This window comes from Adiantum capillus-veneris, chromosome 23 (genome assembly GCF_014529385.1).
Source record: "Adiantum capillus-veneris isolate H3 chromosome 23, ASM1452938v2, whole genome shotgun sequence".
NCBI classification, from domain to species: Eukaryota; Viridiplantae; Streptophyta; class Polypodiopsida; order Polypodiales; family Pteridaceae; genus Adiantum; species Adiantum capillus-veneris.
The window spans coordinates 67,671,710-67,685,090 of NC_140953.1; the positions used below are offsets into that span (position 1 = coordinate 67,671,710).

The 13,381-nt window shown below is 42.7% G+C and overlaps 1 protein-coding gene across 1 annotated transcript; it reads right to left on the minus strand.

The window, feature by feature from the left end:
* Positions 1-8,413: 8,413 nt before the first annotated feature.
* LOC147427911 (uncharacterized) lies at positions 8,414-10,428 on the minus strand. The gene is made up of 2 exons (XM_086496716.1): positions 9,938-10,428; positions 8,414-8,918 (listed from the first exon to the last, which is right to left on the minus strand). Exon 2 carries the CDS (start codon positions 8,843-8,845, stop codon positions 8,465-8,467), a length of 381 nt encoding a protein of 126 aa, XP_086352842.1. The 5' UTR covers positions 8,846-8,918; positions 9,938-10,428; the 3' UTR covers positions 8,414-8,464.
* Between the last annotated feature and the right edge of the window lie 2,953 nt (positions 10,429-13,381).

The window sequence follows — 13,381 nt, forward strand, 5'->3', positions numbered from 1 at the left end:
TACTGCACATGATCAATCGGTTGCCTCGTTGTCGACTTCAACACCTGGGTGAAGGTAGCTCCAACTGCATGATTTGATGTGGTGTACCGTGGCGGTCCCTCTGCCAAAAAATGGAAGTGATGATGGTAGAGACGTGCTGGTTCCTACACTTGCCTTTGGATGAGGTCGGCTAAAGTTGCAGCAGCAGTCTCCCTGGTGAAGGTTCGTGCTATCTTTCTGTCTCAGTCCCGCATAGTCATTCCTTCAGTTGGCAACTTTAGTGCCTTGGCCACAATTTCCTTTGTGATTACCACCTCGACTTTCTACCCTTGTTTATCTTAGTAACTTGGGTTGATCCATCCTCTTTAATTGTAGACAGTAGCTCATAGGCTTTCTAGAAATCTACTCTGCATGGTTCTTGGTCATAGAATTCCCTAAGGCCCATCCTTCTGTTAGCTTCCTTTGTGTCTGGCTTGACAGCTACATCATAGATATAAAGGGATTTAGGCTTTTAGTCTCTAAAATAATAGATATAAAGGGATTTTGAGATTTTGAGATCCAAATTTACTCAAACTTGGTCAGTGGGCTTGAAACATCATGTGCTTTGGTCCCATAAGGTCAAAGTTGCAATTTTCCCCATTTTGGCAAGAAAGTAAATAATCGTGATTATTAACTTTTTCATCAAAATAAACATTTTTTGGTGCAGCTTGGTTCTAAGCATGATGTAGACCCTGTATATGAGATACGGTGTGATTTGGATCAAAAAATGTGACAGAGCTCAGAAATTGGTTTGGAAAGACTGCTTTGCGTTATTTGACAATTTTCCAAGTTTTCCTTGATCATTTTGGCTCATACTTGAAATGTGGCATGTAATAGATGTGTACAAGTGATAGGTGAGGTGAAGGTACCATTTTCAAGCTAAAATAGTACAAAAGTAAATAATCGCAAATTATTTACAACATTCAATTTTTTTGCTAAACTTGACAATTCTTTGACCTAAAATATTCAATACACTTAAAACAAGTCCTAAATTGTATTTGGTAGATTTTTGTCGTGTCGACATCACTTCGTGCTTTTTTGTGACTACATGGCCTGTGGAGTTGGTTAGTCACTTTTGAAGCTATGGACTTGTCCGCTACATAGTCCTGAAGCTACCCATCCAATTTTGGCCCATTTGGAGTCAGTTTCACTTCATACGTCAAATTTGACGCTTTCTAGCCTTCCAACTGTTTTCTGCTTTTTGAGAGCTTTCCTTGATTGTTTTCATGAAACCATCCATGTACATTGTGCATAGACCCAGTCTATAAGTTGCCTGTGGAGTCAGAATCCAATTTTGGCATCTGGCAAAACCTACCTTTTCTACTTGGGACCCCCCTCGACCCCTACCCGAATGGTCATCTGGTGATATAGAAGTGTTCTATTATGTAGAGGCATGCTACAGTTCAAGTCTCGCCCGATTTGGTTGAGCTGACGGGCCGCTATGGTCAATTTTTGGTCGTACGACTTCGTGCACTGCTCGATTTCTAGGGTTTTTTCCTTGAGCTTAGACTTGCTACCGGCCATATAGAAGTGATCATTGATAAGCATAGAGCTTACCTCTCATATCTTGTGTGAGACGGTGTTGTAAACGGGCGACTGTGAACTCCGGAAATTGCATGCGAAGAAGGTCGAGAGCTCTCTTCTCCAAGGGCGACTAGTGGAAATGAGGTGATTTTAGACTACCTTGGATATCTATCCTCAGAATTCCCAAATCATTTTTCCCCAAATTCCTCTGTTGGTTCTACTAGGCCATGAATTCTATGTTAGACTCAAAAATTTCTTCAATCTGATAGCTGTAGCTCATTCTGCAAGAATTTACGAAAGTAGGCCTTGGCAACCTAATTTAGGCTTCCCGCTTCCATCTGCCGATTTGATTGAAATTTTTTGTGCGTGTCCGCCTTGTCCTTCTGATCATCAACGTATCTTAAGTTTTTCTTTCTGGGCTCATTTACTATTTAATAATAATTTTTTATCTGTTTATTAAAAAAAATCAAAGAAAATAGGAAAATGTACAAAAAAAAGTGAAAATCCAATAATTAAGAAAATCCATTAAAAAACACAACTTTATTGTTTTTTGGTGGATTTCTCCATTTTTAAGTCCCAAAAAATGATGAAAAATAACCAAAAAAGACTATTTTTGATGATTTTTTGATAGTATATATACTATTTATACTCGTCAGGGAGATGTTATCCTTTATACTTCCCCTATTGATTTTTATTCGGGCTCATTTCGGCCTCCATTTCCACTACAGGCAGTACTACACATGCTATTTCGTCATTTTGTGCAGAATTTCTGTCAGTGCTGTTTTCTACATAACAGGTGCCTCATAGTCTTCTACGGTTTGTGCTATATAGCACGTGTTGTTCCCGCTTCGTTTCTCCTATTTTCGGGCAGTTTTCACATCAGGTGCAGCATTTACCATGGCTGACAACAACAACACAGATGTGTTCAAGATGTTTGCTGCTAAAGACAGGTTGGATGGGGACAATTACCCTATGTGGGCTTATATGATGCAACACGTTCTTGTGTCAAAGGGCGTCTAGAATATTGTGCAGGGCATTGATGTACGTCCTGGTTCTGAGGATGTAGGCGATGTTGAGGATGTTGCAGGTCTTGCTGCAAGGATTGCTGATATTAGAGTTGTTTTGCCTACGGGAGAATAAGCTCGTTGGGATGTAAAGGATGCGCAGAGTCATGCATTGATTGCATTGTCTGTGAAGCGCACCATTGTTCCTCACATCCGTTCAGCAAAATTTGCAAAACAAGCTTGGGATATTTTGGCTAGTCTTTATGCACGCGGAGGCTAAAATTGCTTTGCTACGTAAAGAGCTAGAGTCAAAGATTATGCATGAGGAAGATGATATGGACACTTTCCTTGCTAGTGTCAAGGATATCAATGAGCAACTTATTTCTGCAGGTGAAGTCATTTCAGATAGTTCCCTTGTGCAGATTGTTCTTGATGCCTTATAAGATTCTTACCAGACTTTTGCTAGTACTTGGAGACTCATGACCCAAGGAAATCCAGAAGTTGTCAAGTTTGATGCATTATGCACATTGCTGTTGCAAGAGTCACTTTCCAAAAAAAACAGGACTAGACAGCGTGCAGTTGAACAGGCTTTTATTGCTTCTCAAAGAAAGGGTGGTAACAGCAATGCAACCACTTCTTATGGTTTTGCTGCGAGCGGCAAAACTTCTGTTCCCAATGCTTCTTCTGGCAGCACTTCATCTAAAATTATGGTGATAAGGGCAAAAAGAAGATGCGTTGCCATTATTGTAAAGCTAACGATCACTTGATCAAGTCGTGTCCTAAGTTGAAGGCCAAAGAGGCTAAGAAGAAAGAGGGTGGTTCCACTGCAAATGCTGATTCCACTACAAATGCAGCCATTGTTGAGTCTTCTGTGAAAGGACACTGTGATGCTGATGTCAATGCAAAAAGGGCTTTTAGCGCAGAGTGCACTTACAATCCTGTTGTCCATGATGCATGCTTGTCAGTTGCTGTAGATTCACATGTGTGGTATTTCGACAATGGTGCTACAAAGCACATTACCTCACATCGTGAATTGTTCACCTCTCTCGAGTCTGTCCCTCATGGGAATTCTGTCACTTGTGCCAACAATGCCTCTTATCCAGTTTAGGGAGTTGGAAAGATTGTGCTTACTGCTGCTAATGGTAGTTCTTTCACACTTGTTGATGCACTTAATGTACCTGGGATCAAGAAGAATCTCTTGTCTGTATCCGCACTTGCTAGACTTGGACTTGCAGTCAAATTTGTGGATGACAAATGTACAGTTCATGATCTCAGTTTTGGTGATGAAATTGTTGCATCTGGCCTTTTTTGCCGTGAAGTGTGGAAAAAATTTTGCAAATGCAGTTGCAAATTCAAGGGCTGTTTCAGATGCAAAACTTTGGCATGCACGTTTTGGTCATCTGAATTTTGCCAGTTTGCTGTGTTTGCAAAAATATGATATGGTTGCTTCTTTGCCGCCTCTTGAAGCACCTATCAAACATGTTTGTGAAGGCTGCATTTTGGGTAAGATGTAGCGTTCTAAGTTTCCAAAGGATGGTTCAGTTAGGGCCACATGCAGGTTGCAGCTTGTTCATAGTGATGTTTGTGGGCCCGTGCAAACACCGTCCTTGGGCAATTACCCGTACTTCGTTACTTTCATTGATGATTACTCCAGGCATGCATGGGTATTTCCGCTTAAAGCGAAGTCCGAAGTTTTTATGTGCTTCAAACATTTTGTGGCTATGGCTGAAAATGTCTCGAAATGTACTATGGGCACCCTCCGTTCCGATCGAGGGGGGGAGTATATGTCTCATGAATTTAATGCATTTCTGGCTAGTCGTGGGATAAAACACCAATGTACAGTGCCTTATACACCTCAACAAAATGGTGTTGCTGAGAGGAAAAACGGGTTACTGACGGAAATGGCACGAGGTATGGTCAAAAGTCAAGCTTTGCCGCATTCTTTTTGGCTTGAGGCCATCATGTGTGCCACTTATGTACTTCAGGATCCTACGAAAGCTTTGTAGTCTATTACTCCATATGAAGCATGGCATGATAGAAAGCCTTCTATTGAGCACATACGTGTTTTTGGCTGTTTGGCATATGCTTTGGTGCCACAAACACAGTGCAGAAAATTGGATGATAAGGCTGTCAAATGTATTTTTGTTGGTTATAGTGCTGAAAGCAAAGATTACATGTTGTATCATCCGCAAACAAAACGTATTCTGGTTTCACGGGATGTAGTGTTTGTGGAAGATTTTGTTCAGTTGTTGTTGTCATGTACTAGAGACAGTAATGTAAGCTCACAGGACATTTATGACACTTTGTTGCCTCTTTTCAGTGGTGGAAATACGAATGTAAGTTCCAATGAGGCAAATGTACAGCCTATGGGGGTTTCTGAAAATGTTACAGATCAGCCTATTACTGATGCAGATGTAGATGATGTACTTGATGAGGAAAGGGCTGAAAATGAGCAGGCTAGAGGTATGCCAAAATGGCTGGTGCACACTTTGCATGACAGTAAATTGGATGCACCTTTGTCTAGTCGTACTCGTTCATGCTCTCGCCATGCATCTTATGCATCAGATTGTTATGCTTTGGCTGTATCTAGCTTACATGATGTTGAGGAGCCTCTGTCTTTTGATGAAGCACAGAATTCAGAAAATTGGATGGCTGCCATGCAATCAGAATATGATGCACTTATAGAAAATGACACATGGACTTTATGTGATTTGCCTCTTGGCAAAAAGGCCATTGGTACGAAGTGGGTTTACAAGTTGAAACGCAAGCCGGATGGTGAGATCGATCGCCATAAGGCTCGACTTGTTGCAAAGGGTTATGCACAGAAAAAAGGCATAGATTATGAAGAGACTTTTGCTCCCACTTGTCGTATGACTACTATGCGTTTTCTATGTGCATTGGCAGCTCATTTTGGTTGGGATGTACATCAATCAGACATTGTTACTGCTTTCTTGAATGGTGACATATTTGAGGAAGTTTATGTAACGTAGCCTCGCGGTTTTGTCATAAAAGGACAGGAGGACAAAGTGTGCAGATGTAAGAAGGCTTTGTATGGGTTGAAGCAATCTCCTCATGCTTGGTATGAGAAAGTTGACACTCATTTGGTCAAACGAGGCTTTCATAACAATCCAACAGAAAGCACATTGTATGTAAAGCGTGAGGGTGATGTACTTCTCATTGTGGTTCTTTATGTCTATGATTTGCTGATCACTGGACCAAATGAGAGACATATTGCTGAATTTAAGGCTGATTTGAATGCAACTTTCAAGATGAAAGATTTGGGGTTGTTGCATCATTACTTGGGTATACAGTTTAAGCAGTGTGGTGGTGGTATTGCCTTGTGTCAGGAAAGTTACATAGAGACATTGCTATGTAAGTTTGGACTTGAGGATTGCAAACCTATTGCCACTCCCATGGAAACAGGTTTGAAGTTGAGTCTACATGATGCTGGCAATCCTGCTAATGTCACTCTTTACCAAACTGTTGTTGGCTGCCTCATTTATGTATGCAACACGAGGCCAGATATTCACTTTGCAGCCTCACAGGTCAGCAGATTTATGCATAGCCCAGGGTCTAAGCATTGGCAGGCTGTCAAGAGGATTTTCCGCTACCTTAGTGGCACTTTACATATTGGCTTGTTTTATCCCAAGGGGGGATCATTGCCGCCAGACTTACATGCTTTTTCGGACTCAGATTGGGCTAGTTGTTTTGACACGTGAGTGTCCACAAGTGGTTTTTGTTTCATGCTTGGCAGTTCATGTATATCATGGTTGAGCAAGAAGCAACCTATTGTGGCCACTTCGATTTGTGAGACTGAGTACAAGGCAGTCTTCACAGCTACGGTTGAGTGTGTATGGCTCAGACGCCTTATGGCTGATTTGGGTGTTGGACAGGACACTGCCAACACTATCTACACTGACAGTCAGAGCGCATTGGCAGTTGCGAGGAACCCACATGCTCGCACAAAGCACATTGAGGTGCATTACCACTATGTCAGGGAGAGGCTCTCAGCAGGAGAGATCAACTTGGCTTATGTGCCAACACAGGACAACCTTGCAGATATTTTCACAAAGGCATTGTCTTGTGAGAAGCTTGAAACTTTCCGCAAAGCTTTGGGCTTACTCCCCTTTGTGGACTGATCATGTCCTCAGGGCATGGCACTTCCCTTTACTCATGTGCCAGCTCTTGTTCACCGCATCACTCCAGGGGGGATTTGTTACCATTTTAAATGTGGTAGTGATGTGTGTGAACACACTAGGACCGTCGGGGCATTTTTTTCCTCTTTAGGAGGTTTTTTCCCCCGAGCATTGTATATACGCCCATCACTCTAGGGATATCTATCTTTCCATTGCACACTAAGTAACACACTCTCTATTCTGTGCCTTGAGCTTCCTTCGTTTTCTCCAAGATGTGTGCGTTTCTCTACAACCCTAATTCCAACACTTGGAATATCATCTTCTTCATTGATGACCTGATCTTGGGAGGGCGTGGATTCCAAAAGCCACGCCATTTTGGTGTGCACCCAAATTACTAGATTTTGCTACCTGAACCAAGTCCAGGAATCGTCAGGTGTTTGAGGCCGAACTGGCTGTAGCCCGTTTTGATGATATTGTGCGCATGAGCACTGAACTCATCCATGGTGTTGGAGCAAGAAGAGCACCATCGAACAAGGATGTAGAATGGATTCATGCATTGAGCTGCTTAGAACACTCAAAAGAGGATAGGTTTGTCACCGCTGGTTTTGTATCCTCTGTGTTTGTGTACATATGTTGGAACCCTAGCCTCCCAAGGCAATTGTAATGCTTGAGGGAAATTGTATTCTTTTTGAGTTAATATAATATCAACTCACAATTGTGAGTATGACAAATAAAAAAATAAAAAAAAACTCATGAAAGTGGAAAGTCAAAAAACTTTTGCGTCATATAAAAGAGACGGTCGAGTGCACAATGATCCATTTGTATTTTTCTTTTGCTTACTTTTTCCTTTGGCGTTTGCTTAGTGTCCTTGCACTACATAAGTCGTGAAAAACAAAATTGAGTCAATATAACATGTCCACTCACAATTATGAGTATGTCCAAAAGAAAACAAAAAAAGAAAAAGTGTTTAGGCTCTAGAAATGGAGACTCTATGGATTCTAGACCGTATATTAGGCCTTCTTTGTACACTTGATTGTGGCCCTTTGAATGGCAAGGGTCGACATTGTTTTTAAACAAGGTGAAGACTCACATTGGCATTAAAAAAACAAAAAGTGGAATCCTATGAAGAGACCATTTATAAACTAAAATACAATTTTTTTAAACAAAAAAATTCAAAGAAATTCACGAGGCTCTTCAACGAAGAGACCCATCTACAAGCGAAAAAATTGGATTCCAAAATTTGTGCACCTTTTTTGTTGCTATCAACGAAGAGTTGTTTTCGCGTGCCAACAAAGAAGGTAAGAAATACTTGAGTGATAAGGTGGAATTTGAAGGAGAGAGCTTTTGATCAACAAGAAATCTCACAAAAAGTTCAATTTCAAACTGGACTATCTAACTTGCATTTATTCTTTCTTTTGAATCTTAAATACTCAAACCAGTAATATGGAGCCATCTCTCTCTCTCTCTCTCTCTCTCTCTCACATTTGTGTGAGTGAAGACTATTTAACTAAGAAAAAAAAAAGACTTACGTCCCTCACTCTCGTGTCCCTCTTGCGTTCACTTTTCAAGTTGCGTTTTTGTATGTGCGTTTGCTTACCTGCAGGTCTCGTTTGTATCGCAGGTGAGTCAACGCGGCCCCGTTTCCGCAACACCCCGAACGAGGGCGTCACACTAGAATTTCAAAGAGTTTCTATTTTTAAAAAATTACTTCACAAGAAAAAGGAGAAAAGATTTCAAAAGCAAAACAAAAAGACCATGTATTTATAAATATGATGAATCCATTTAAGATGCGGGGGCACTTGCAGGGGCCTCCTCTTTCTTTTCGCCTCCATCATCTTCTTTCTTTTCTTCAACTGGCTTAGCCTCTTCAACAGGCTTTGCCTCCTCTTTGGGAGGCGGCGGCGCAGGAGCCGGCGGTGGAGGTGGCGGTGGTGGCATTGAGCCATCAATGCAACTAGCACATTTGTGCTCAACCCAACCTTCAAAATCATACTCTCCAAGCCCGGCAAAGTGCCTACCTCCACAAACCCGTGCTATAACTCCGGCTACCAATCCCAAAACTATGATGATCACTAGAACCACAAAAAGCATCCCTATGGATCCGCTGGACGATGTCGAATCCCTCATTGTTGTCACAAAGTGCAACACCATTTCTCGCCCCATGACAAGTTTGGGGTCACAAATTTCTTTATACCTCCAACTTCAAGAGAATCACCTTGTCTCTCTCATCAAGCCCCTGCAAATGCGCACAACAATGCACCTATTAAATAAAAGATAATCAAAAAATTGCATTGGGTAACAGAGCAATAGCATGTCTTAAATGAAATCTACAACAAGTTTCACTATAATTTATAAGCACAAATGTATATTTTTGTCTCTCTTAATACAAATTTCAGTGCTTGAGAAATGGAGAAGATTTGTAGTGTAAATTTCCGGAGTGAAAAGGAAAAATTAGTTGTAATTCCATTGGAGCTTGATTTTCAAGGTCAAGAAATATGGGCATTTTAGTTATATAGCCCGAGAAATACCTTATTAGAGTTTAGCATCAGTCTCGGTTGTCTCATTGATTTGTCCTTAAGGCCAAGAAAATGGTTGTTTAACTCCTGGTGTGGGTGCCCCCTTAGGTGCATGGAAATAAAGGTGAGGGTTGAACCCAACAATTGTGCGTGTGCGTGCGTTGGGTGCGCGATTTTACAAGTGTGGATGGCCCCTTAGGTGCATGGAAACTAAGGTGAGGGTTGAACCCATCACCTTCACAAGAAGATTTAGAAATTTTCTCATGTAGGAAAACGGAGTCTTTTCCAGTGTTTTTCATACAATGAATAACATCATGAGCTTCTGCTCGAGAGGCACCGCATACCTAGCTAGGTACGATTGGGGGCAGGGGACCCCCGGGCCCCCCACCGGGCCGGCGATCCCCTGCCCCCAATCGTACCTAGCTAGGTAAGCGGTGCCTCCCTCAGAGAAGCTCATGATGTTGAGGTAAGTCACAATGTGGGAATTATTGTGAGAATTTGTCCAAAACTTCTTGTGGCTTGTGTGTGTGTGTGCGTGCTTGCTTTTTCAATTGGGCACCTTTAAGTGGAAAATTAAAGGACATTTGTACCTAAATGAGAATGAATTAGATCTCTAATTAGTAATTAAGAAGGAGGATTGTCAAGAATTTTTGCTCACGCATGTAAATCCGTTGTGGGTTTTTTTTCCCCAAGAAAGATGATTCAAAGAACCGGGAAATGCTTAAATGCATGTATGTACCTGTGATTGGCGATGGAGCTTGAGCTTCTTCTGCTTCTGCTGCTGCTTCTTCTTGTGGAGCAATTTGGTTGAGCTGAATTCTCTGCAACGCAAGCTTCCAAGATCTTGAAAGAAAGGCAAGGGCAAGAGAATGCTATGGTTATCGCTAAGCCCAGTAGTGAAGTACTCCAAGATCCTTGCAAGTGCGCGCGCGCGCGCGCACACACACACACAAGATCCTCGCAAGAGCTCTCTCTCTCTCTCTCTCTCTCTCTCTCTCTCTCTCTCTGAGGGGCACCAACCTTGACCCAAAACCAAAAAGAAGGATAACCAGAAAAGAAAGCTCAGACAGCCACTCTAAAAGGCGGGTAGGCTATACAAGGCTATGAAAAGAAGCACACATGGGGAAGGCAGCAAGCGCAGAGGAAAAGCCTCTCTGCATAAAGCTTCAAGCCGAGGGTATGAGGTACAGCCTCTCCTCAACCCCCTAAAAAGCACCATATATAGGCTTTATGCTGTTTGCCCCCTCTACTACTCTAATACCCCCATCTCTTGTAACTCGTGTGCTTTTTCTGTTCTTTTCAAAAGCATAACAAACTACTTCTCCAATTTCATAGCTAAGATTTTCCATTACTTAGTTTATGTGCTTCTTTTCTTTTCCAGTCACAAGAAGTTTTGAACAAATTCTCACAATAATTCCCACATTGCGACTTACCTCAACATCATGAGCTTCTCTGCGGGAGGCACCGTATACCTAGCTAGGTACAATTGGGGGCAGGGGACCGTCAGCCCGGTGGGGGGGGCGGTGGTCCCCTGCCCCCAATCGTACCTAGCTAGGTATGCGGTGCCCACCGGACCGACGGTCCTTTGCCCCCAATCGTACCTAGCTAGGTATATGGTGCCTCTCGAGCATAAGTTCATGATGTTATGCATTGTATGAAAAACACTAAAAAAGACTCTTTTCTTACATGAGAAAATTTCCAAATCTTCTTGTGAGTAATGAGACCTTGATTGAGGTGAGCATTGAATCCACCACCTCGCCAATCAAACTCGCACACTCCAAAAGGATTTGGTGTCTCAATTATATGCGCTTGAATTTGAATCCCAATCAAAAGGCTATGTGTTCAAATCTCACCATTGACAGCTCAAAAAGAGAATTGAAGCCAATGGGTAGCCATTCCTCCAGGACCTAGTGTAGGTAGAAGTGATAGTTCCAAAAATGGACATAACTTTTGTATAAATGGGCTTGGTTTCTTCGTTATATGAGCACACCCAAACCACTAGGGTAAAGGGGCCAAGTTAAGGCCACCTAAGAGAGGCAACGGATTTCAACCACTATGTTGCTCTGTTTGTAGCTTGGGAGGGCGCATTCGAGAGCTAGGCACAAGATCAAAGATGCATGGCCAAGGGTTGAACCCATGCACCCGACTATATAAGACTAGCTAGATTTTTTTCTAAAAACTTGAAATATAGTATTTATGGTATAATCTATAAAGATATTCCTTCAACAAAGTTTGTAATTTTCTCCATTACTTTTGTGTTTGTTGGGTATGTGTTTTTCACAACAGCAATGTAGCCCTCACGTGTCTTTAAAAACATGGTATGTTTCTCTTTCTTGCATTTAAAGGATACCACATGGGGCATAGGGGGGAACAATACTCTTCACTCTTGATTCTCATGAAGGAGCAAGGAATTTTTGGGTCCACTTTCCAAATAATAAGGGCCATGGATTTTAGCAGAGTGTGTGCAATGTGCACATATACTTCTCTCATGCATAGAGGCACTCTCATAGGTCCATAAAAGGTGGTGAGCGGAAACATACACTCTCATACATTAGTGGTGCTAGCTAAGGCCCCTGTCAGATTGGGTCGCCTGTCCTTCGTGAGCTGGATGGCTTTTACCACCATGTCCTTGTGTGAGAGCAGTCTCGGGTTACAGAGGCCAGTGGAAATGGTGTCACATTGAGCGCAGGTGATGAAGTTGGAAAAGATGCAAAAGATGCTCCGCAACCAATCAGACGACGAGATCAGAGCATGGGCTGAGGTTGGGCGGGCAAGGTAGGCCGGCACACCTCTGAGGAAAGTGTGCCGCTGAGGTGGACAGCCAGCTAAGCTCTGGAAACAGGGGCAGCGACCCAGTGTGACAAGGCGATGCGTCTGCACAGCAGTTGATTGGTACATGCGACGAAAAGCGTCATTTGCCTGCCCCAATGTGACACGGGCCTAAGTGTGGTGAGAGTTAGCTAAGTATGGTGAGAGTTATCGCAATATGATATCTAGAATTTGGTTGCCGAATTGACACTTGCAATTTGAGATTGCTTGCCAAAAAATACAATTTCCTAACTAAAAGAAAATTCAATTTTCGGTCTGCCTAGCCAAGACCTATGCAATGCATACCCACGACACTAAAGGGCACGGGTAGAAAGAGATGGGATCGGCGACGCAGGTCGAAAGGGGGAATCTCGAGGGGGGTTGAGGGTGGAAAAAAATGGGCGCCCATGGTGGGCATGGAGACTCGAACCCTCGCCAACCATGAGAGCCCAATGCACTAACCGCTACGCCCGTGACGGGGAAGTTGACATATGGGCAAACCGGCAAATGATAAATAAACGTGGACAGCCCCCCCTGCTTGTCCAAGTTTACCTTTTGGTGTCCTAGTTTACCCCGGCATCCTACGGTTGTGCACGTCTTGATCTCTGTGTCCGAACTTCGCTGTCGTGGATCCCACCGCTTGGGCTTCAATAAATCTCCTATGCCCTTTAGTGCTGAGGAATGCATACCAAAGGTAGATCACTTCTCTCTTCGTTCTTTTTTCAAAAACGTATCGCTCTTCCTTTTTTGGCGCTAAAAGAGCTCTCTCTCTCTCTCTCTCTCTCTCTCTCTCTCACACACACACACACACACACACACACACACACACACCCCGATGGGAGAAGGTAGACGAGCCCTTATGAGTTTTTCACAACTTCTTAACCTTGTTTGATGGGCAAGCTTCTCCAGCATACAATAAACTAGTACCATACATACATGGCCTCTCATATTGTCAACCCGGTGGCTACTTACACATGCACTCAAACCTCCATTGTGGATGATCTCTCTCTCTCTCTCTCTCTCTCTCTCTCTCTCTCACACACACACACACGCGCACGCACGCATGCACGCACAATTCTCATACCTCCATGCGTCATTGGGTGGCTACTAAGATAAGCATAAAATTCCACAAGATTGACACCGATTACAAGATTGATGCTCTAGGAAAACCCCTCACCTACAGTGGATTGAAACTTGTCAAAACAAACTTAAAAACATCCACGTGTTTAATAGAATCTTACCAATTTAATTGATTTGACTTTTAAGTTTTCTCTTCTCCTCCTTCTCCCCCCCCCCCCCCCCCCCCCCCCCCCCCAAAAAAAAAAAAAAACACACAATTGTGAGTGATTGTATTAGAATGCCGCCAAGAATCATT

Bases quoted from the DNA above. Each gene is read 5' to 3' on its own strand.
- LOC147427911 (XM_086496716.1), bottom strand. From the start codon at position 8,845: ATGGGGCGAGAAATGGTGTTGCACTTTGTGACAACAATGAGGGATTCG.